This window comes from Agelaius tricolor, unplaced genomic scaffold (genome assembly GCF_023055355.1).
Source record: "Agelaius tricolor isolate 1412-34295 unplaced genomic scaffold, bAgeTri1.0.p SCAF_1, whole genome shotgun sequence".
NCBI classification, from domain to species: Eukaryota; Metazoa; Chordata; class Aves; order Passeriformes; family Icteridae; genus Agelaius; species Agelaius tricolor.
The window spans coordinates 105870366-105896620 of NW_027269261.1; the positions used below are offsets into that span (position 1 = coordinate 105870366).

At 39.1% G+C, this 26255-nt stretch overlaps 1 protein-coding gene across 8 annotated transcripts in view; it reads right to left on the reverse strand.

Annotated features, from left to right (window-relative positions):
* The window catches only part of USP45 (ubiquitin specific peptidase 45), a 50121-nt gene that overhangs the window by 21285 nt on the left and 2581 nt on the right, over positions 1–26255 (reverse strand). For 7 of the 8 annotated variants that reach the window (XM_071446355.1, XM_071446337.1, XM_071446347.1 and 4 more), the window contains exons 2-8: positions 20005–20114; positions 17769–17938; positions 15499–15602; positions 15012–15112; positions 6281–6426; positions 4960–5055; positions 2705–2835 (exon numbers count right to left, since the gene is read on the reverse strand). In XM_071446355.1, coding sequence (XP_071302456.1) covers positions 2705–2835; positions 4960–5055; positions 6281–6426; positions 15012–15112; positions 15499–15602; positions 17769–17938; positions 20005–20104 — 848 coding nt within the window. In that variant the 5' untranslated portion in view covers positions 20105–20114. Of the gene's footprint in view, positions 1–2704; positions 2836–4959; positions 5056–6280; positions 6427–15011; positions 15113–15498; positions 15603–17768; positions 17939–20004; positions 20115–25811; positions 25927–26255 lie in introns of those variants that run through there. The other variant, XM_071446320.1, reaches the window with a different exon arrangement.

Here is a 26255-nt window from a genome sequence, read left to right on the forward strand (position 1 = left end):
ACTTGGTATCATTTCTTTTCTTTTATTATTTAATTAAAAAAAAAGAGCACCACAAATGTCCTTTCATACACAAGATTATGAACTTCACACCGTTATCTCCTCAGACTCTTAAAGGAGCAGTTTGCAGTTGAAAATGACTGTGTTCCAATTCTCTTACTGCTTTTGAGCAGTGAACATGTATCCACTTGCAGGTTTTGGGATCCCACTCAGGGACAAGCCAGAGCTGCAGCTGAACAAGGCAGTGTCTGCCCCCTTTTCTATCCTATACTATCTGTACAATCTCCTTCCTAAATTCTTTACTGAAGAAAGGTATGGTGACATACTGTATACTTGCACTGACACAGCAAGATCTGTGATGGGGAAAGAATGAATTTAAAAAAAAAAAAAAGAAAAAGAAAAAGAGGTTGCAACTGGAGTCAGCAAACCTTTATGTTAATATACAAAAACCCAAATCATTACTATCAGAATAGTAATGCCCTTCCCCATGTCCTTCTCCCTGGTAGCTGTGTCAGTGCAGTTCTTCCTTTTACACACCCATCCTGTCATCTCTTTAGGAAACTTGTTGTTTGAACTTTGCTTCTTGAATAAAAAGTGTTTGTTTTAATGCAATATGAAGACCATGGGTAGTGCCTGCCTCTAGGATTACTTCATTAACACAAGCTCTTGGCAGCAGTCAAGAAGCAGCTTTACAGAGAATGCTGCAGTAACACAGACTTTCTCCCAGCTGAAACTCCTGCAGTCTTGCCCTGCTCTCTCTTCCATTTCAACTTTGATGAAAAATAGAAAGCCAACTTTAAAACAAAGGAAAGAAAAAGGCTTTGTAATAATGGCATGACAGAACACTGCATTCATACTGTTAAAGCTAATAAATAGTAAATGTATTCAGTTTGCAAAGATAAAGATTTCCCATTCTCCTACTTTTAGCACTGCACACTGCTGAATTTTCTGAAACCCTCCCTTTTTAGCTTGTGTCACCAACAATGAGAAAACAATCCAAAGACCAAGACCTTCTGTAAAACAATCCAAAGACCAAAACTTTCTGTAATACCTGTCCAGCCCCTTACTGCCCTTGAACATCCAACTTCTCACTAACAGGATGTGGCTGACACTTTTGCTGTTGACAGTAGAGCTAGTAAAGGATTTGTATCTAAATGGTGTTCTGCAAAGATAATGAAAGAAGTAGGGATGAAGGCAAGCAATGGTAGGAGCTAGCAGATATTTCTCTAAACAGCAAAAGTCTGCTGACCACATTAAAATGCTTCCATTTTAGCTGCTAGTTAAAGTGTTTGCACATCTTAATGAACAAAAAGACAACAACAGAACAACCAGATAGCTGAGATTTAATATTGACATTGCTCAATGACTACAGACACACAGAGCAGACACAAAATGCCTGTCACTTCTAAAAATACCATCCCATCTGAACTGCACTGCATTGTGATTATTTCACAATCAATTTGCTAAGGTGGGCTTCAAAACATGTTTTACATCATTTTTTCCTTTCAATCCTTAATACTAACTGGGAAATAACCACTAGTGTTATTAAATAATTTTCCTCCCATTTCTCAGCCAAATTTAATTCTTACACACATTTTTTGAGAGAGCTTTGAAACACAAGGAGGAGTGCTGTAAAATGCTGCAAAAATGCTGTAAGGTAACTTTACACACATTTCCTTTTACAGCTCAAAGAATCAAAAGGAAGACAAGTACAATAGAAAAAATATAATATTAAATATCTGAAGCTGAATTTTGAGGATAAAGAAAAAGCAATGACTTGTTTCTTTACAGAATTAAATTGTCCCTGCTCTATTCTAAAAGCTTTTGTTTCTTTTTACCATATCTTAAGTCCATTCCTGCTCAGTAAGGTTGTCCTGGAACTCCATGGTAGGAGGCTGCAACTTTCCTCCTAACTCTAGTGCTGAGAAATGCTTAAAGTTCCATGCAGCAATAATGTAGCAAATAAATTATAATGCAATATTACTCTTTTTTAAATATGAGATTCATATATACCATCCTTCAGCTACTCTGCTTCTATAGATTCTGTTACTAGTAAGTCAACATTTAAATACTTGCATCAACTTTTAAGTAGGTCTCCTACAGGTGTTTTTAAAAGCAAGATTGTTTGCATCATAATTGAAAGTACCTACAAAGCACCACTGTAAACATTTTCCACACCAAGAAACAGGAGTTTCTTCAGGGCTTGTAAGCTCTTTGCAATCTGGAGCCATATGCCATTTCAGTACTGCTTCAGGTCCTTACTTGTTAGACCCTTTTTAATTTTGAGTTAATGCCAAGGTTAGACATCACAGCAGAAGTTCCCCATTTAAAATCTTACTCTTTTTTACAAAATACCTAGGTACACTTTGTAGTGGTAACACAGCTTTATGCTAACAAACAACTAAACCTGGAAGGTAGTCCTGTTTTCTTCAGTTTTACCATGCCCTCTTCTGCCCCCTCACACTCAGTCTGGAGCCCACTGAATGCCCATGGTTATGACCTGGGCCACACATTACACAGAGAGCAGGGGCAACCCTGGTGTGCAACAAGGAGTCCTTCAACTTTAAAACATGAAGGAGCTGCTTTCTGGTTAAAATCTAACAGTTTCTTTAGAAAGGACAACAGACATTGCACACTTAGAAACACATCACTGGAAACTAAAATTAAAAAAATAAGTGAAAGATGAGCTTGAGGACACAATACATACTTTTGACAAAGTTGGCTGAACAGCACTTTGGGAGACAGAGGACCTTTTCCAGCCTCCCTCATGCTGTGAAGGAACAGGAACATTGCTGAAGTCAAAGGTCCCGGGCTGGACAGGTTTACCACCAAAGGATCCTTCAAAAGCAAAGGTAAATTACACATCAGATTTCAAAACTAATGACACAAGACTTCTTTCAAGTTATTTGATACATGATAAAGAGCAATGTAACTTTCAGTCTTAAGAGTGTTTCAGGGTTTTTTGGTTTTTTTTTTTTTAATGTTTATATCACCCATTTGATTGAAATAATTTAAGAGCAGGAGTAATAGTTATTTAAGGAGTAATAGTTGCAAAACCAAACAATTCTTGGTGGTAACCAATAGCTTTGGAAACAGGCATGTCAATGAGCCAGTCTGGCTCTCACAAAAACAAGCAACCTTTGTATTACTTGCTTTACTCCTACCCCCAAATGCACTAAAATTCATCTGGAGAGACAACCCAGGTGACCACCTCCATAGGCCAGTGTAAGATTGTGTTCAGTGGCTCTCTGCTACTCAACCCAAGGAATGGGGCATCCAGCTTCTCTGATCTGTGAGCCACACACTGCAATTTCCACACATCTGGCAGTCACAGAAACACAACCTGCTCCTCCACAAACCAGGTGCTGTGAAGGTACCAGCAGTGCTTCACAGCAAGAGCTGATGGCAGATCCCACATGTGTCCTGAGGCACTGGGAGCCAGGCACAGGGTGCATCCTGCACAGCCCCTCTTGTGTATGACATTCAGCCCAGCCAGCAGGTTCTGGGTCTGGAAGGATCGAGCCAGCAGCCAATCAAGCCAATTTTAAAGCAGAATTTTAAAATCCTGCACTGCTTACACACCACTTGTTACAATGGCCACAGACCACTAGCTCTCCCTAACATGCTCCAAGGTTCCATGTTCCCCCAGTGCTCCCTATTAGCTGGCCTGACTCTCAGAAAAACAGATTACAAGTGCCAGATGAAGACTTGGAGAGGGCACCTTGTCCAGAAAGCAGATCCACACAAAAGCTAAGCAATATGGATACACACAACCATATAAAGCAAAGCATTTGCTTTATATGCACTATCAAAAGGTGGGAAAAGGCCCCTTACCAAGCAAGAAGCTGCAGGTTTCTGCATTACTATTAATTAGACTACTGCAGCCCTCTTATTCAATGCCAAGTTCTGCACTGGTATACAAAGACCAGAAAACACAGTCTTTGCTCCAAAGACTTTATTTACATTGTAAGCATTGAAATTAAAAAATAAATCTTTCAACCTTATGGCTGTGCAAATTACACATCAAGCATAAGCCAACACCCCACTGGCTTGCTCAGCCTTTGGGCAAAAACAATCTCCAGACCTCTGTTGTGGCTCAGGATAACTTTGTGAAACATGTTACTGCTCTAACTGCCACTGGAGGAAATAAAGACAGCAATGCAGTGAATTTCACACTGTTCTTGCCTGGAGGAGCTATGAACATCACCTACAGCAACACAATGAAATCATCATCATTTCAGAGGTATTTGAAACAGAATACCACTCCTCTACCCTCTCTGCCACCAGAAAGCTCGCAGCAAACAGCAGGAAAAAAAGGAAAAAACTAAGAAAAAATACTCTGTTTGCTTCAGCTAGCAGAGGGAAAGGGGTATTATCTTTATTGCCAACAACATATAATTAAACCCCAAGTCTCTAAGACATGACTGGAACAGCAAAATATTCTTTGGATAATAGCCACAGGAGACACTTTCCCATATGCCTGCAACGAGCTTGAGGACAAATTTGTTCCTCACTGAAATTTCTCTTCTCTCATTTTAATCCCCTGGCCTGTGAAGCATGTAATAAACTTTACAGACCTTATCAATCAAGGGCAGGGAATGACTGGAATAAAATATTTCATAGACACTTTCTAGAACCAAACAAACAATTTCCTGTATCATATATTCATACAGAAGAAATTAAATGGCAAGTAATATAAGCCAGCTGCTCTTTCTTAAGGAAAGGCATTACTTGATACTTCAATATCAAAAAATGTGAAAGGAAGTAATTCCTCCTCCTTCTCTAGGGCTGAGTAATGATTTCTGTAAAATAAATCAGTTCACAGGTAACATAAACCCACTGAACAATTAAAATGTGAAAGAAATGGGAGAGTAACAGAGTGCCTTTAATGGAGATGTGATTTCCTGTCCTCCAGCTTCTTCCCACATTTTCCCAAATTTGTATTTCTCAGTGCACACTTACCAGTTGAGAATCTGAAGTATGACAGATTTTTAACTTTGTTCCTTTCTCCTTTATCTCATACATCAGTTCATTTAGTACGTGAGTCTGTGCCAAGTTCTTAAAGAAAGAAAAAAACAGAAAACTATGAGAAACATGCTGATTGTTCAATTACACAGTTGCTTTAGTTACATATTCTAGATTCAGGGGTAGACCAAACCAGATACACTTCATAACATGTAACCGAGGTTTAGATCCAACCACTAGAAAGAGGACTAAAAAAAACCCCACTAACTTGACTGTTTCTAAAATTTTACTGATTTCTTTTTCTGTAATTTCAAAACAGTTCATTAGTAATGACTTTTTAATTTATGTTGAACAACAAGTTTTTTGGTTTTTCTTTTTTTTGGATGAGGAGATTATTATCAGAAACCATTTCCCTCTTTTAAACACTACAGTCCCTTTCACCATGTCCCATGAAGCACAAAGGCTTTGGCACAATGAAAAGTATTATCCTTCTGAATTTAGGAAAAAAATCAACTCAACATATCTCATCTTTGTTTCTTTATTTTTGGTCAACGCTGACAGCAGATCACTTAGGCTTCTACAATGCCCTAAGTATGGGCAGATAACAATTTGCAGTTTTACTATCTGTTTGATGAGTTTTGCAATCAACATCATAAACAGAACACCTTTGTAGCAGTTTTCTTTCACTTGTTCACTCCTGTCTGCAGACATAGAGATGTCTCTGCTCAGCTGACAAGCAACAGGATGGTGCAATATAAAACCCACTAAGGCTGCTGCTTTTTTTGAGGATGTTGGATTGGCTGTACACTAAACATCAATAGATGTGTATTAGTATAGCTCATTCCTCTTATTGTAGTCAGAAAAAAACCATAATCGATAAAAATAATTTTATAACTGCATCCTAGCAGGGGTTTAAAATCATCCCAATGAATAGTGCAGACATTTACATTATGCACACAGTGCCACTATTCACATCACCAGGATGGTAGATACCCTGCATTAGTCATGACTAATAATACTGAACTTCAAATAAAACCATATGCTACAGTACAACCCACACACATACGCAGTGTGTAAAACACTTGGCATTTTCACTTGTTTCATTACTGTGCAAAATGCCAGTGATCCAGGAATTCTTTTTTATTATAACAGGAAACACTCCTTGGATAGCAAGGAGTAAAAAGAATTTGAAAAGGACTTGCAGAAAGCAGAATGAAGACCTGTAATACTCAAAACCTTTTCAGAATCCCATAGATTATACAGACTTAGTATTTCTGAAATCTGTGAAGAGAAAGTGGCAATGATCTTTCCAACTTACCTGCATAACAGCATTAAAAAAGCAGGTATTTCCTAAATTATTTATTCCTTTAACTGGAACTGATGCACCATTACCAGAGCTTTTTCCTTTCAGTATTTCACTTGTTTCACTGTTTTCTTCACGAAGACGTATGATTTTTGATGAACCTATAATTAAATTATAGATTAATAAGACCACATAACTGCATAGTTTAATCAATTAAGTCCTTTCATTATTATGTTTATTAATTTTAACATATGTGGAAGATACCTTGATAATACTCTAAGCTGCTGTATGCAGTCTTAAAAACACCAAAAACCCAAAAAACTAGACATAAACAGATAAAGCCCTGGGGAGTAAAAAAATGCCTTCAACAAGTACAAATATCCAACACAACCTTCCATAATAATCATACTGTCCTGTAAGACTGTAACTTCTACAATTAGACAAGCAGTAAATAAAGTGAGTTATTTATTAACAATAGGGAGCTGAGATATATGTTCATTATACACATCAGAAACACCACCCAAAGGCTGCTTTTTGGTGCATTTTAAAGGAGGTAGCCCAAAGTTACCACTGAATGCTGCAAGTCTTTATCAACTCTAGTGTTCTGTTCCAACTGCCTTGTCAACAGCCCAAGGCTCATTGTCCCTACATGTGCTCCTCAACTCACCTCTCTTTGTCACAGCCTGAGGAATTACTAATGCAATCCACATACATATAATGCTAGTGTTTTAATTTCAAGTAACAAAAAATTGATAAGACTATGCTATAACATCCACATAATTCCTTGTTTCCCTTATTATTTAAATAGATGAGGGACAGCAAAGTTAGACAGTCATTAACTTGTAGCCTAGAGGTAATGGAAAGACTTGAGATAACAATATTTAGCCTTGAATTCTACTAGCAACTTTCATACTGTCATGGTTGCAGAACTAAATGTGAACATTACTGACATCTGCAGTGTCTTAAATATTGATTAACAATGCACGTCAATGTAAACGAGTTATGGACTTAATAGATGCCAAGAACTGTGATGCTACAATCTCTGTCTTGACATATGAATTCATGTATTTGTTCTAATGAGTTTCACATTGAAGTCTCATTAAAGTGTTCTTGAGAAATAACTAACAGACCTATTTACGTTAATGAAATTCTCATGCCAAAAGGTTCTTTTATGTACACTCCTAAATACCTTCTTGCTTAGAAAAATGAAAAAAATATAATTAAATAAAAAAGAAGTCATTAAAATCTCTATTGTATCTGGCAACAAGGTTCTGACGCAGTCTGCCTGCACCCCACGGTGCCATTGAGGCACAACTATTCTTCCAAATTGTACCAGAGTTTTTCAAAACAGAGTTAGAGCTGCTTTGCTGTTTAAAAACATTTTTAAATGTTCTTGTTAACAGTGCTTACACAGCTTTAAATTACTCTCCTTTCCACTCAGGTGGAAAATTAAGACGGTACAAGGGCAAAGTAAAAGATGGAATTCTCCTTGAAAAAAAGCAGACAAAGTGGTTTTGAATATAATAAACAACAAGCAAGCTGCTCACACCCTTAAAGAGTCACTGTTTTATGGGCTATATAATGCAACACCTTTTAGCTGGCAGGCTTAGAAGGGGAATGCTACAGTGTCTGCAGCTCATCCACCCACAGAGCTTCAGAACAGCCATAGCACGGGAATGGGAGCTCCAAGGTATCTGCAATTCAAAGGCACTGCTCTCTCTCAGAAGTTTAATATTATAATTGGAGATGTTTTCCTCTCAGAGAAGTGGGCCATCCAAAGTAGTGCTGGGGAAAAGAGATGGTTAAAAAGAAAAAAAAAAAAGATGGAAAAAAAAGCCAAAATTGTGGAAATAATTTGTGTATTAGTATACCACAGTTGTTGCATTTATCCATCGGCATTCAAAAACATCTGGGACAGCATCTTAAAGTAAACAATGTTCACAGGGCCATCTGGACAAAACTGCAGGCAAAAATTAAAGCATAAGCATATGGAAAAGCAGATTTTTCTCTTCCCTTTAGCAGTACAGGATGACAAATGTCAAACCTAGATCTGTCCACGCTTCACTGTGCTATGCTTTGCAGCACCACCTGGCTCTCCTTGCACAGCCACCAAATATGGACAGCACTGCCACAGCGGACCATATCTGCAGGGCAAACTCGATAAAAGCATTTCACTTCATGGTTAAATGGCAGCTTCACACAAGTAGCAAGGTTCCATTTGCTGAACCTTACATACAAATTATTTAAGGGAGGGAAAACAAAGCCAAAGCATCCAGCTTTGTGATGAGAGCTGGGTGAATACGCAATTACAAAACACAAGAAATGGGAACCAGACATCTGATTGCCACAAAGCTGGATAATTAGGAGGATATATAGGGATAAGGATATATGTAGAGGGATAAGGAGAAGTAGTAGCAAATTGGAAAAATGCCTGGATGTTGGTATCAAAGTTAGGAAGCTCATTTCATTCAGAAGGTTTTAATTACTGCCGTTTGATTTCTTAATAATTTTAAAAACACAATCCACATGACATTTTACTATGCTCTTTGTACCTGTGAAAAAGTCCTGACAGAAATGTGCTGCTTTGCCATTACAAACATTACCTGCTGCCTTGCTTATAACACACAGATATTTTTAAGTACATATACAGAGCCAGACGAAGGACAGCAGTTTTTAATTTAGCTCTGCTCAATGTCCCCAACTCAGTGATAAATGACAGACAGGCCTGAAGCTGAATGTTTACTTGACATGTGAAGAGTTGGTCAGTCTTAATAGAACATGCTGGTAATGACTGTGATAGCTAATACTTCTACAGATTGGGGCTGGAGGGTCCTTCTGCAAGATTAACCCAAGGCTACAAGCATGTTATTAATCAAAAAGCTAATATGTAATTTTTTAAAGTGAATTTGCACTGAACAACTGTTTCATGGACCCTAGATGACTCAATCTTGCAATCCTGTAATTTAACAGGAGTGCTTTTGGGTATGAAAAGTGACTTTTAAACCAGTATATACACAAGGATCCCAGCTGAAGGATTCCATCAAAATGGCTGTCATCTGCAGCTGCCCACAAGGACCTTCAGCTCCTGGCCTAACAAAATAAAAGAAGTAGTCCAAGTCAATTGTCCACACACAGTAATATTTGTTATAAAGGACCTTGTTCATATTAATGAGAGCAGGTTGGGTGAAAAGCACAGAAGTAATTAAATTCAGAGAGATTTCTGTCATTAGTTAACTCATCTTTTAGAGAATTGACATGGCAACCCTTAAGCTCTCTGCCTTTCCCAGGTAGTGTGGACATCAGCCCTAGGCAGGCCTGTCTACCCCCAGTAAGGATAGAAAATCCCACACTCAGGACTCACATTCAGACCATGCCTCTCTGTCAGACCCTTCCTGCTGTTCTGCTGCAGGGGTGACCTTTCTGAGGCAGCCATACAAGGGAAACTCTCACCTAAGCTGTGCCTTGATCACTGGAACCTTCTGTTCCTTTGACAAAGCATATGTGGCTGCACGGACACTCTGCTTGAGCACTCTGCCAAGCCCCTTGCCCAGCTCTCCATCCAGATCATCACCCCTGTCCATAGGCACCAGGTCAGTGCCCACCTCTGCTCCCACCATGATACCCACCTCCAACCCTCAGACAGCTGCTTCTGTACACAGACACAGCTCCATGTTTCTGTACATAGACACAGCCTCAAGCTTGGCAAAGCTCCCCAACATCACCCTGCTCTCTCCCATGCCAGAAAGCCCCCTATCCACCAGAGCCCTGGGAAGAAGGGCAGCAGAAGCTGCTCCTCTGCTACAGCTCTTGCCTGCAAAGCACCCCTTTCTTGCTGCTCTTTTCTTCAGCTTTTCTTGTGCCTGCTCCACTCACCTGTGGTCCTGTCCCATAAGCTCTCAGGAGGCAGGGAACCCTGCTCTGTCCCACAGCTGCTCAGCACCAGCCTCACAGGCAGTGACTGAGACTCCTGAGCCAAACATCAGCATGGACAATGATTCATTCCACAAAGCAGAGCCACTTACTGCACCAGGTGTACAAAAACACACGGTGCTGACACATCCACTTGCAAAGGGAAACTTATTGTGGGTTCCCTATCAATTTGTTTTGCCAGCATTTCAAACATTTGCACCACACACAGACTTCTGCACCGCCTTTGCTGAAACTGAGCTCTGGCTGGGGGTGCAGATGGCATGAAAGCAAGAAGATAAATGACATCAAGGTTTTTTTTCAGCCAGGGGAGTAAGCACTATTGCTCATCTTTTCAATGCAACTTTTTTAATTAAAAATAAGCGTTCCAGGAATACACACTTTCATTCCAAGGTCAAGCCTTTTCTATTGAATACAACTCTGGTAGTTCAGCTGAAGGTCTTCACAGTAAAAGCAAGGTTAACAGACTGTGTTTCTTTTACCAAGTTCTCATCATGCTGTATTATGAAATGCTACTAAATTGTCTGGCACTCCTTTTTTATCTAAAAAATTTAGATTTTTTTTTTTCAACACTGTACTGCAATTAAAATCCAACCTTTAGAAAAACAGCCTGGTTTTCTTCTGAAATGGTCACTAGCTTTACATTTTAAAAGTCAAATTTCACTACTAGTGTTACAACCCTACAAACAAAGATTATAAACTGGAATTTCATTTCTCTGAGTCTTGACAAAATGTTATAGACTAGAAAAGACATCTGCACAGTGTGGAAGAGCAACCTATTCAAGGAGTGCTTTTGATCCTCTATGCTCAGATGACTTGTGTTACACCTCACAAGTAAATAAGGACATGGACAGGAAAGGTGAGAATCTGTGGTTAAAAATGAGAGAATGCCTAAAAAATTTTTTTGTCAATTATTCAGTTTTCATTCCTTTGCAAGGAGCTTACTAGCAAGTAAGCAAATTTGAAAGAAAATTTCTGACCAATAACAAAAATGTCTTTTTGCCAAAGTATATTTTCAGATTCAGAGAATCAATATAATCTGTTTTATTTTGCTACTTAATTTTAAGTAGATAGAATGGTCTTCTATGACTCCAAACTCCATGTAAAAGTCACAGAAGAAAGAACATCATTTTGTTTCAATATGATCCTTTGTCAATTGCTAATATCCACAGCAGAATGCAAATCTGCAAAGTTATTCATCACACTACCAGTTTTTCCATACAAGTCTACAACTCTCATATGTACTGTAAAATTGTATCTATTTTTATACATTAGTTACAGCCATCAAAAAAACAAAAACCAAGTTGCTAACTTTCACTTACTGGCAAATCCAGGCAGCTGAACTTAGTAGAAAAACCCCCTTCCTCTGCTTGCCCCTCCCAACAATAAATTTAACTACAACATTTGAGAATATATCTTCTTCCTTTCCATTCTATTGCCACACAAACCAATTTAATTAACGTCTCTATAAAAAGTATGCGATCTCATGTTTCCACCAACATATAATTTGGCTTTTGTAAAGGAAAATACGCATACGATTCACTTTTAAGACTGCAAAACAATTTGTTTTCTCCAGCAAATGAGCAGACACACAGATTGCAATGTCTCAGCATGGTTCCTGTGTACTACATGTGCATTATGTCCATGTGAAGCTCACAAGTGTGCCACACGGACAATACTGCACCTGCCTTTCTGTGGCAATCATCACGGCCTGCTAACCTTCTCCACAAAACAAATTTCTGGGTGGTACACCCTAGAAAGCAATCTTGCTTTTTTCTTCCAGCTTGTGCCCAACATGACCTCTTAACCAAACAGACTCCTTTAAAAAAAAAAGGGGGGAAAAAAAAAAGAAAAGAGCAGGCATTGCTGGGTACAACAAACCATAGGATCAGATGTGAAAATCACACAGCTGCAAGCATTCTTTTGGGAACCCAGCACTGGGATTTATCTCAATCGCTTAATGTAATTACAAAAGTCAGTCATGTAGTAGTAATGTAATTTGCACATTTTTACAGCTGAAGTGAAGTTGAATCTTTATGAGAGGCCGAGTGAAAAGCAGGGATCCTGCTGCCACACTATTCCACCACATTAGTACCAAATGACAAGCATTTTGCTTTTGTTTATTTTCCAAGATGCATTAATTAGGAAATCTATATAACCCTCTCTCACATGTTTCAACTGATCATTTTATCTTTAAATGAATCATGCACTTTTGAGAACTGAAAAAAAAAAATCCTAGCAGCCCTCATTTGCTACTTAATCCATGTTCATACTGCATTTCTACAGAAATTTCTACACAATGCTATTTGAATTTTAATGATGCACCATGCCAACCAGTTGTTACAACAGAAAGAAATCCAGACATAAGATGAATTCTTGTTACAGTGCCACATTCTGCTATGAGAACTGTCTTCACTTTGACTGTTTTTTAAGAAAGAAATGGAAAAGCAATGGGGAAAAAAGCACAAGATTGATTTTTAAGCGAAAAATATTAATTAACTGTCAGTTTTACACTACTTGTTTTTTACAAGTTACTTTTCATTTTTTTTAAATTAGCTTATGTTTTAAGGGGCCAATACACAGAATAATTTTTTACAATCTACATCAACTAATAATTTAAAAAATTATAACTACACTGAAAGTATCAATGGAACATAAAATAAAATGTTACACTAAAAAAATTAAACCAAAACAAAAGTAGAGTTAATTTTCACAGTAATAGATCATGTCCTTTTGTATTCTGGACAACAGCATGGACTACATTTCAATTTCAGAATTTATTTTTTCAGAATCCCTAAAGGTAGTCTAATTTAAAGAAAAGAAAAAACCTTAGATTTCTGTAGGGGAAATACCAAGTCTGTCATTTATCAAAATGAACCAGGAGTGCCAGTTCTGGTTGAGAGTTACCTGTCATGCACACCAGTCATTCATGAACACACGGCTGTTTTCCAGCCCCTTCCAGCAAGGAGCCTGGCCTAAAGCAACAGTCCCGGGCAAAGAGATTTTCTGTTCTTTTCTTGTCACTCAGGAAAACCCAACAAATCATCTCTGGGCCAACATTCCCAGAGCTTTCAGGAATGCAATCCAAAGTGCTCAACAGAGACAGAGTGGAGAGGGTCACAGACTTCCACCTTTAAAACATCACTGGAAGTACACACACACACACTTAATGTATGAATCCTGCACTGGAGCCTCAACCCTTTCCCAGAATGGAGCAGGAGATGCAGCTGCCCTGCAGGAGCAACCTGGCACTCTCAGACCTCTTGCTGCCAACACAGGCACCCTGCAAGGCTATGTCTAAGCCCTAAACAGATTCAAAAAATACAATTTTGGTTCCAGTTACAGCAAAGTTTCCAGTTATATCAGCAAACATTTACATGAAATGTAAGCATTTTCGGAACAGAGCACCAAAATTAAACACAAATGCATATACAGCAGAAACATATATCACCCTGCTCTGCTATAAATATGCTTACTTTTCCTGAGTTAGTTTGGAATTTTAGTTGCCTAATTTAAGACATTTCACAGAAAACTTCTAAACTTCTTAATCTGAAAGCTTTAGATGTTTTGAAGTTCCACAAATTTAGAATCTAAACCATGAGGCACAGAGTTGTATCACTCAGAAAGCCTTATCCAGCAGTACAATAATGGAATGAAATTGCTTTCATTACATTAACTGAAAAAAAACCACCACAGCATTTTCATCTGCAAGAAAGCTGCAACACGCATTTATTACACATAAATTTGAAACTAAAGCTGTGAATAGAAGTGAAACCACATGCTGTATATTCACTGCTCCAAGAAAAAAAGATGCAAAAGGTAGCAATATATCAATTTCTTAAAATGGAATAATTCAATATACAACCTGTGACTACACCAAAATATCGTATTTTTAAGCAGCCCTTCATTTTTTCCCTCAAAAAATATGTAACATCTCTTGAAACCAGTAGGATTTGTGCACATTCAGCTAGAAGAATACTTAGTGTAATTCTGTAAGGCAATCGTTCTCCTTTCTCACTTCTAACTCGTTGACTATCTCTGTTAAAGGATGCAACCAATTCTTTTAAAAGTTTACTTAAGGTGGGTTTTGAGAAGCAAATGTGGAATTCAATGCACTAAGTCACAAGCCAGAAATGCTGCCAAGTGTGTTACAGCAGAGATGAATAACACCAACATTATCAAGAGTAGATAGCTGAGGGCCACACATACAAAATGCTATCCACTGTCACATATATTGAGAATGTGTAGAATGCTCCTAATATAAAAAAATAATTTAATACTATCTCATTTTAATAGGAATGATCATTCTATCAATTAAAACCAAATAGTAAAAATGGACATTACATCCAACAACAGAGTACAAGAAAATCCACTTAAATCCAGCAAACTGTGGAGAACAAGCTTAAATCAGAAAATTTTAAGCTGTTGTACATCCATACCAAGAAAATTAAATTCATTCATAGTGAATGTATAATGTACACTTTGATATATTATTATGTGTTAATTTGTGATTAATTTATTAATTTATATGGCCTTATCATATTTAAGTTAACAACTCCTCTATGATAAACTTTCTTTGTCAAATACAAAATTCAGAAAAACCGTCCTATAGCATCCAAAATATTTTTAAAATGCAATCATATTGTAGAAAAAAAAGTGACATTACGTTTTGATAGGCATTACTTCCCCAAGAAGCTCTGCAATTATAAATTACATCATGGTCACATTGTACAACAATTCTTCAGCTGTATTTTTAACATGACTCAAAATATGAAATGCTTATTATTATCTCCAGATAAAACTAGTTGTGCAAACTTACTTGGTTCAGCCCTGGCACCATGTTTTTGAAGGAAGTCAACTATCTGAGCCAGAACCTTTTTGTTGCAATGTGTTGACAGCTCTTCATCACACTCATAACACCTAAACAAAAGAAGAAACAAACTGGAATTCAGGGCTATCTGCATGCACATCCCACCTCTAGCAAACCTCCCAAACAACCTTACATAAATTACTTAAGCTCTCAGTTTCAATTTTTCACACTAAAAAAATAGAATACAATTGAATTCCCTCATCTCATATATGCTCTTCTGTAGATCGGTCCCAATTCACTGTGGTCCTTACATATTTAAATAATTTCAGAGAATACAAAGGACAAACCCATATTGCCTCCAGAAAGCCTACCTTACTTCTATAGAAAGCATTCATTTTATCTGTCAGAATCATTCTTTATCATGAGAAGACACTGCTTTAAGTTATTTGAAGTCCTAGGTACAGGCACACACAAACACCTGCATACTGATTCTTACCATATGATCCACGTGCTGAGGTTGATGACGATGCAATGAGGTTCTGTGCGTGCAGTTTGGAAGTGTTTCAGAGAATGCTGGCCTTCTGAATTCTTACTACACCCCTAAAAATGGACACATCAACCCAGTAAGGGGCAGGAAAGGGAAAAAGAAAAGACTATATTATTAGAAAACAAACGACAAAAACTCCACTTTTCAAAACTAGACAAGAAGCTATTCTGCCCTACTTATTTGTCATTTGTAAGGATTGAGAGGATTTAACATTCTCATCTTTTCTACTTGGAAAAATCACTTTAAAATATAGAGAATTAATAAGTTTGCTCTAACTGAATAGAAATAATTCCTAGCTTTTGGATAAGTATTGAATAAATATCAACATACAAAAAACTATAACATTCACAAAAGAAAGAATGCTCTAGTAATTGTGAATGAAACAACTACGTAGCATATTTGGTCCACAGAATATCAAGGAAGACGACAGCATAGGTTACCCTCACTGCTCAAGAATGTCAAATGCATTCCAGACAGCAAATGAAAAAAGTACATAAAGTGCTTTGTACTACAAAGCTGCTCAGAACACACTATTTATGTACAGCAATTTCAGGAGAAAGCATTTGCAATGGTTCAAGTATGAACAGAGTGGGACTTAGATTCAGGACTGGTCTCTGAATAGGCATAAGGTTTAGAAGCTCTTAACAGCATGAACATGAAGAAGCACACAGAATTAACTCCTTTTAAAGGCCTCCTTAACAGAAGTTTTTCAAGCAAGATATAGGAGTCCTCCTCATATAGATCTAGTTAACCATCTTCTGAACCCTGTGAATAGGATGTTTCTTTGCAAAATCAAATCTGTTCATATTATACTGGTAGGAGCTGGCTTCTATAGTAAAACTTACTGAAAGTAGTTTTCTATAGTGAAACCTACTGAAATTCCAAGAAAATCATGACATGCTTTGTTCAGGCAACTATTGGCTGAACTAAGCCTGATACTGCCCATTAACTGAATTTTGCTGTATCAAGCAAAATTTTTTCTTTACTTCACTCCCAGGGCAGAAATCTGTGAAAGCCCTTGGGGTCAGGACCTGCCATTTTGAACCCTGAGGCCATGATCTGACATTATAATTGATCCATTCTAATGGCTAGTTGCCACAGGAGCATCATTCTCACTCCAGCACAGTCCTTTCTCCCTGGTTTCAGTCAAATCTAGCAATTGATTTAGTCAAATCAAGTCAAATCTAGCAACTTGTCCACAGCACAAGTTCATTCAACAATATACATGTTTGGTTTTTCATTCATTCCTATTTATGGGAACTTCTGCCAGAGGAGCCAGCTGAACAGATGCATTTTGCAGCCACACAGCTCCCAGAGCCAATTCTCTGTAAATGGCAAGAGGATGCAGATAAGAACTGAGAAAAGGCAGGGCCATCACTAATTGTGATGCCACACCGCACTGTTGTGGGAACCCAGAACATCCCTCTGGCTGTCCAGGATGGCCAAGACCCCAGCCAGGGGGCTCAGAAGCCCTGGCACAGAGCCCAAAACGCCTGTGGTTTTGATTATGACCCGTGGAGCAAATTACCAACCATATATGAAGATCAGCAAACCACAACAGTTTAAGTAGAATATTAGTGAAGTTATTACGGGGTGGAAAAGTAGATTTTAGGTTTTTTAGTATGGGGGTTCAGGAGGCAAGATGGAGGGAACTGGGCATGTCCAGCCTTTCTCCTTCTTCTTCTTGGCCTCCATCTTCTGCTGTGATGTTGGTACTTACAGATTGGTTTAGAGTAGAAGCTCACTGTCTAACAGAGGTGATAGGTATTGGAAAGTAATTGTAAACATTGTACACACAGTTTTTAGTATAAAGACATAACACCACCCCAGGGCAGGCAGAGTGCCTGGAACTGTCCTGCAGGGCAGGAGAACATTTTTTATAGATAACACACAATAAACAACCTTGAGACCGAGAAATGAAGAACTCTGACTCATTTGTCAAGCGCTCGGGCTGGGAAAAGAGACTTTTAACAATCTTGGGGTCGTAGTGACCCAGAAAGGCCCTGAGACACTGTGACACATAAAGCTAACCCTAAACACTGCCAAAAAGGAACAGGAACATGAGGTCACACCCCACTTCCCGAGGAAGCTGAAGCAGGGACTCTCACAACCAAGCACTTGCCTCACACTGCTCCTCTGTAACGAGATGCCAAACAGACAAGGATGCACAACACATCCTTCAGAAACTGCACCTGTGCAAACTGAGCACACATGCTCACCTGGAAGCCACATTTGAGGCACAGCCAGATGTCTGAAGGCGCCCCGGGCTCAGCGTCGCTCAGCCTCCTCTCCTTGAGGCACTCGGCACACACGGACCACACGCTCTGAGCCACCGCTCTCTTCACATGGGGCACGTCCACAGCCTGGCTCACGTGCTGGCAGGTGAGCCCTGTGGAAAATAACACACACTCGCTTTTAGCCATCCCAAATAATGGCTACGGAAGAGAGCACATGGACACTGAAAGACCCTGATCTTCAATTAATTCAGCACCAGGAAAAAAAAAACAGCAAAGAATTAAAGTAGGAAAGATCAGCCAGCTGCGCCCCACATACTGAATTTTATGAAGGAATCTCTTTTAGTCTTTCCGTAATGGAAATTCTTTTCAAGTCAATAAATGCCACCTCTTAAAACCAGATAAAGTAGTTCATACAAAAGTACAAGGATTACTTTTGTACAAAACTAATTTCCCTGGTTTTTGACAATAAAAATATAGATAAATCTATTTTTGCATATAACAACACAGGCCATTGACCTTTTTCCAACCCATAAAGAAAGATTTTCAAACACCCATGCATCGGTACTACAACTGCTCATTCTGAATGTGAATATCAACCATTCTTCTCTGTCATATTTTTTTTTGCAAAAAATTCACTAAATCACAGAATTAGCTAAGTTTGAAGTAACCTCTGAAGGCCATCTTGTCCAAGCCCTCACTTAAAGCACTGCCAAATATTAATTTAGATCTGTTTGCTCATGGTTTTGTTCAGCTGAATGTTGATATCATCAAGGACTGAGGCTTCACCAACGCACTAGAAAATCAGGTTTCTGTCTGACCACCCTCAGAGTGAATATAAAATAAATTTCTTCACACCTAGTCAAATTTTCCACACCCTAAATTTGGTCTGTTGCCTTTAGTCCTCTCATTGTGGACTTCCTGCAAGAATCTGGTTCTGTCTTCTCTCTAACTACCATCAGGCATCAATTAAAGAAATTATACTTTCACTCCTTTGGCTAAACAAAGACATTGCCTTCAGCCCCTCTTCCTACATCATGTTCTCAATCTCCTTAAAAATCTGGAAGGGGTGAACCACTGGCCCCACTGACAAGTCAGCCTTTCTTGTAAGAGAGAGCACACAGCTGGGCACAGTTCTTCCAATGAAGTCCCATGAATGCTGAAAATATGGAAAGAATCACCTGCCTGCCCCACACTCTCATTAATACAATCCTGCCTACAGCAGGCACAAACAGCACAGCTTGGTTTTATTCAGTGTGTGCATTAGGACCCTCAGAACCTTTTCTGCAAAGCTGCCTTAATTCCCACCCTGTAATGGCACGTGGTTATGCCCAGGTGCCAAACTCTTCACCTGCCACTGCTGAACACTGAGAAGTTTCTGCCTGCCCATTTCTCCAGCCAGTCTAAGCCACTCTGAATGGCAAACCTATCCTCCTGCTTATCAGCTGGCCTCCTCAATTTGTTGCCAAAAAGAGATAGCAGATCACAGCTTCACAATGACATCAACCAGTTTTCTCAGCACTTTCAGATGCATTCCATCTGACCCCACAGACTTGTGCACATTCAGTTCGTTTCACAGTTCTCAATCTTCTGCTCTGGACAGTGGTTATATCCCAGAGTCTGCCATTAAGGTCAGGAGCCAGGGAGGATCAGGTGCAGAGCTTACATGTGAAGACAGATGCAAAGGAAGAATTGAGTTCCTCAGCCTTTTCCCACATCCTGTGTCCCTAGAACCCCTGCCCCCTCACACAGCAGGTGTGCATTCACCCTAGTCTTCATTTTACTGCCACTGTATCCGTAAAGGCTCATCTTAGTCTTTACACCCTTCAACCAATTCTAACTGTAGCTGCTTTACTTAATTCCTAATCCTGCATGCTCCAGACCTCTGCAAAGGCAGCTCAAACTTGTCTCCACCCTCTCTGCCATTCCTTCTTCCCTGTAAACTCAGCTGGAAGCTCCCTGTTCAGCCACACAGCCTCCTGCCACACGTGCCTGACTTCACATGGAGACGTCGCCATCGAAGATCAACCAACTCTCCAGCCCTTCAGGGAACTCATGTAGTTAACAACTGATCTCATCATAAACACTTGACTAATTTATATTTCTGTTATAAATTCAAGCAAGAAAAGTATTTCATGGTACAATGATTTGTGGCTTTCATCAGTCAACATGGAAGCTATTAGCCCTCAACCTCAGGACAAACATCCCCCTACATACTTACCTGAAATATCATCTGAAGAGTCCTCATCCTGTGGCCTGTTGGGCCTTTTGCTTCTCTTCGGTTTCTCAGGGTTGGTTCTTGATGGATCTTTCACCCGCATCTGTTGCTTACTAGGAAAGACAAACAGAGGCAATGTTATTGTTTATTGAAATGTTTCACTGAATGCAGCAAGTTTGAACTCTAAAAGCACAAGATCCAATCACACATTCAAACATCACAAACACAGTTTTAGGCTTGGTCTAAAGTCAGCTATTGTGTAACAAGGAGTATGAATGTATCAGGAATGAAGTGTTAGAAATGTCACAACACCAGTTAGACTACAGGACACTGAATTGTAGCTGTAGGAAAAGGGGACACTCACTTCTAGGCAGAGGTGTTAAATATCTGAGGTATTGAGATTTTCTTTATTTTTGTTATTACAAAGTAAGTTATTACAACCACAATATACCAGAAAAACTTCATCAAAACAAATGTTTCTCTTCCTTAACATATATCCCTCATGAAAGGTTTCAGTCATTATTTACCCTTGGCACATTCCCTAAAGGTTTTTGAGCAATTTCAAACAGTGTAAGAAAATAAAAAAGTCTTCCAAATCTGATTAAAGTGCTCTATCCTACAATGGATGACTGACTGGAGAGCAAACTGATCCCTCTGTTAAACATTAGAGAATCCATAAAGATAAAGTCTCTCATAGGAAATTTGTGTCATTAATCAAGGAGTCCTATGAAGAACAGAATTAAAGCATAGATATTTGCCAGTAAACTTTAAAAAAAAATCATTACAGATTTCAGCACACCAGTCATTTAATCAAAATCCAAATGTGAATCCACTGAAGCACTGTAGCTGTGCACCATAGAGACAGCTGCTGGGGCTTAGTTTACAGTTTGTCTTTTAATAGTGTGGTTCATAAAAACAGATTTTTGTTTTCACATACAAAGCATATGAATGTAAAATAGTCAAATACTCATACACTGCAAACATGTGAGCCATTCTATTCAGAAATAAAATGACATCTTGTTGTGTACCAGAAACAGGCTAGTAATGTCACCTGAGCCACCAGGACCAAAGATTTTCAACTGTGCTACTGCATTTAGGTATAGGAAACTTCTAAAATGCCCTATATTTGGGAATAGCAAAAGGTGTATTCTTACTACAGATCAATTAGTTAAATTTGCCAAAGTTTAGCAAGTTTGTCTACTCGAGATTTTTTAATCCTTTCTGTATATGCATTTAGACCTTTGTATTACTGAAGCTCTGAGAGACACAGGAATCAACCAGTACACTGAATTCAATATTCCCTCTCCTTACTTATCCACTAAACCAGTGAGCAGAACAGTCATCAATATTGATATCAGAGCACCACCACCACTGACACCTGAACAGCCTTCCCTGAAGGAAAGCAGGCAATCTGCACCACCAAGCTCCTGTTTCAAGTTCCTATACATTTGGACAGACATCCCTGCATCTGCCCTACATCCCCACATACTGTTAGTGCTAGAGGTTTTCTGCATGAACCTACCCATGAGAGATTTGCTATGCACAAGTCACATTTTTGTATAGTATAAAAGAAATCTTTACTCACTGCATCAACAGCATCATGTCTCCTCAATCCTTCAAAACACAGCCCATTATTTTTTTATATAAAATGCTACATTTACATAGAAATTAGCTTATACTATATTAAATACCATGATGTTCTTAAATTACAGATTTCAAATTTTCCTAAATAGATATAAAGCCTAGACATGCAAGTGAACAGCACCACTGAATTCAGCTTTGCTGATTTTGTGGGTTCACAATTCCTATTCATACACTAAGAAAGGTCTAAATATTCCAGCTCCTGACTATATATGTTCAACAGATGTTAGCACACCTAATGTCCATCAACAGCCATGCAACCTGGCATCCCTAGAACATGAGAAGGCTCAAACAACTTCAGCTGTATCTTTCTGCCTTGGCAGCTTCTCATATGTACCCAAGTTTCATGTGAAACTACCCATCACCTCTTGTCACACTGCCACTTAACTGAGCACAAGATTCATCAAGACATTCATCAAACAGTAGGGCCAACAGAGCTGCTGTGAGAAAACACAAGACCTTAAACTAAATTATGCAAAGAGTCAATAGCAAAGACAGCAAAAATGTCCTCCCTAAAGGAACATAGCTGTGTTTAGGTGATTCAACATTGACATAAACAATCTATGAGTTCATTTCAGCATAACAATTTTCATTTCTTTGGACAGATTATGTAAGACTGTCCAAAACACAGACTTCACCCCAGTGAAAGTCATCTTCGTATCAGTACACTTAGAGAGCTCCAATAAATAATAGTGGTCCCAACCAGCTGAAACACAATCCTTTCCCACATGTGAAATCCTGTGGCCCACAGCACAGGTGATGGATACAACCTGGATCAGGGCAAACACAGCCCACTGCTGGACCCATCTCCTAGGGACCCTGAGGACACAGGGCATAAACAGTGTCAGCTGACATCCACAATGACTGAAAGCATGGCACTTCAAGCCCAACCTAATCAACATGGCATTAGAAATGAACACTGGCACAAGGAGCTGCACTCCCACTGCACAGCCCAGACACTTTTCAGCCTCCTTTCACTAAGAGCAGGCGGAGGAAAAGACAACACGGACCATTAGATTAATTACTCTCCATGGACATCCCCACAGACAGACATCCATCAGACAATGGTTACTGACCTGTGAGCTCTTGGAAAAACCAGAGCATATCAAGGACTGAGACAGCCAGGGTTTGTGCCTGATTTTGAAAAGCACAGAAGTGTGATGGAAAGGTAACAGCAACGAGCTACTCCACATGATCTGCGATGCAAGTGTATGTGGAGTACTGCCTGCCCTTTTCCAGTACATTCAAGGACTGAAAACATTACAAATTAAAGACTCCATTTAATAAAAACATGATCAACATCAATCAATTTCAAAATCAGAATGCTTATGACAGGAATTTGATTATTATATTTAATTGAATTAAACAAAGAAGAAACTTAGGATGCTTCAGAAATATTTCCGTTTATGAGATATAAAGGATTTGAGTTTTTGTTAAAATGAAAATCCTGAACAAATAGACTCAAGAAAGCATAAAATATAGCTAAGAAAAAACCAAAAGGGATACTCTATACCTTATTGTTGGTCACAGGCACAAACCACTTAGGACAAACAGGCAAAAGAGAAAAGAAACAATTCAGACAAAACTAACTTGACACACTGAAGATTAAACACCATGGTAGTATTCCCAAATTTGCCTCTTTCCAACCCATTCTCATATTTGATTTTTGTGATAGAAAAACCTGAGTTTAGAGGGTATGTTAGCCCTACTCTCATTTCCACTTGGCACACAGTAAAAATCTTAAGTAGAAATTATGCAGTTTCCTTGGGAAAAAAAAAAAAAAAAAAAAAAAAAAAAAAAAAAAAAAAAAAACTAGAAAAAGTTAGATTAAAAAACTCTAAACCTTTTCCTTTTAAAAAATCATTTTGTACAAAACTAAGAACTAATCCTTCCAAACATGTTCAGATTCTTTGAGCTCAGCACACAAGATTTTGGAGCACAATCATCACCATCACTAGCTATTCTCAGTTGATTTCTTACTTCTTAAAAGACTCCTAATGTCAATCTTCCTACAAAAAGCTGATTAAGATCAAAACCTCCTCACTTAACTGCTCATTTCCACCATTATAGAAAGAACAAACCACTTCAAAAGCAGCAGAATGATCTGCCTATCTAATTTTAAAAGCTTCAGATTTGACAGAGTGCCAAAAGTCAATTTCCTGAATTTGTTAAGTTAAATCTATGGTGTGCCTAGACTATTTTAAATTTAAGATATGCTTGTTATAGTCTATATTTAACAGCATTAATATGCCTATATTTAGAAATTTACCCTCTTCATAAAGTATATATTTAGATACTTACAAGAGTTGAATGTTGTTTCTAAAATAAGTAACTGTTATTTTTTTTAAATTTACATTTTACAGTAATGTAAAATGTAATTCAGTAGAGCTAAGACCAATAAAAGTTACAGGGCTAGTATGAACTAAAAATTGCTTTTCCTTGGGAAACCAACCCAGCCCAACCCACCAACCAACCAGGTTATTCCTCTTCACATTTTTATGCAAGAGAGTTGGAGAAGCAAACTATCTTCACTGTCTGCACTTCCCAAAACCCTTTCCCATCTTACCATCTTGCACTTCTCACTTGGAAGATGAGTCCCTCCTCCTAGAATGTCCACAGTTCGCTTACTAAATGTTGAAATGTGTCACCTTAGTGAGTCTTCCCATGCTGTACCTTCACCATGATGCTTATAAGAAACACAGACCAGAGCACCACCAGTATGTTAGAGAAATAACCTGCTGCACAGATTAATATCATATCACTGCTTCCATCTGCCTAGATCCACTGTTCCCCTCCTCTTATAATTAGGGTGCGAGCTCTTTGTGACATGTGCCACATTTTTGTTCGTATCTGTGCAGTATCTATTACAATATTTTTCTGATTCTTGATTAACTAGGAGGATTACAGTTGCATTACTAGAATGCAAACAAGATAAAAATTATGCAAAACTCACCAGCCTATCTAAGCATACTGAACCTATGAAATGTAGCCAAGTGAGTCTAAAGAGAATCTCCAGGTACTATTTGGATATGGGCAATACTCTCCCAGTAGGACTGCCCATTAGCTGTGAAACCAGTATTGTTAATTATTTCATCAGTGAGCACCTGAATTCAAAGAAGCTGGGGCAGATACATTTACCTCAATCCCTTAATTCATCTGAGGTAGCCTAAATTCCAGCAGTGTCACTACTTGTTGTCAAACTTTCAAGTTAAAATTGTATCATTTTACGTTGCTAATGCAAAGAGAAACCTGGGTCACACTGAAAGGGCAGAGCACATACTGAATACTGGGAAAAATTAGCATTTTCATATGTGTCCTAGGGTGACGTTACGATGCTTGTATCCCCATGTGTGTGTTCTGTTTATGCTGGATATTATGTTCTGTGCCTTCAAGACTGGCTCTGAAGAGAGAATGTTTTGCTTTGGTTTTGCTATCAGCTGCTCCCCCACGGCTGGCAGGACACAGAGATGGGGCAGTACATAGTGCTGCTTTTGCTTTTTGCTTTGCTTTTTGCTTTGCTCTTGCTCCTGCATTTTGCTTCTGCTCATTAGTTAGTTTAGCTAAGCAGTCCGAATTTTTCCCTGGACTGTTTTTCCTTTCCCTTTGTTGGAACCACTCAAACCTGCTCCGGACTGGGACCTGGGAACACCAAGAGTTTGCACCCTGTGGCTGCAGCAGCTGCCCCAGCACCAGAGGGACTGAGAACAGAGCGACCACTCCCAAGAGAGACTTTCTGAATTTGTCATCTTTTTCAGAGTGGTGAAAGAGTGTTTTTATCTGGTATTGTTCATTTTGTGTGCTGGGGGTGCTGTGCCTGTTAAATAAACAGGTTCTTTCCACTCCTCTCCGAGGAATCCTTCTCGAACAGGTTGGGGGAAGGGGCCGTGTGGGTTTGCTTTCTAGAGGGGCCCCCTTCGGAGGTTTTCTCCCAGATTAGCCCTAAACCAGGACAATATTACTTAATAGAACTGCCCAGCTGTAAACAGCAGCCTGGCACCAAAGGGGTGAAGGAACAGCACAGATGTGCAGATTAAGTCCAAAGATACTTCAGAACCCATCTGTGAAAGGTCCCTGTATGGATCAGCAATGCCAGATCCTCCGCAGAACTGCTACATGTTTTGATGTAAGCCGCAACTTGATACATTTCAGACGCCTGTTCCGAGCATTACCTGTGGCATTTTGCCTTGCTCGCCACTAGACCAAGTGTCAGGCAATCAAAAGAGGCACCACATCCATCACGGTCAGCAGCTGGGCAGCGTCACCCATCAGCAGGCCAGGAGGCTCAGAGCTCTGACAGCCACCGAAACCTCTGCGCAAAACAAGCCCCCGCTGCCTGCAAGAGCAGTAAAAGGACCAGAATTGCTGACTGGTAGTGGCAGCGAAGCTTCTTCCCCTGGAAAATGTCATCTGAAATTCTGAAAGCGTCATCTCCAAGATGTCCTAGCCCAAAGGCACATCACACATCCTACACTGTCACTGGAGCTCAAACGCCAATCCTGACGTTGTATTCCAGTCCTAAAAAAGGGTGAGACACTGATGTACTTTTGGAGCAAGGAGTGAGATGGAGGCTTTGGCTGCTAGACACAACTTTCCAAGTGACAGTAAAAATCTCA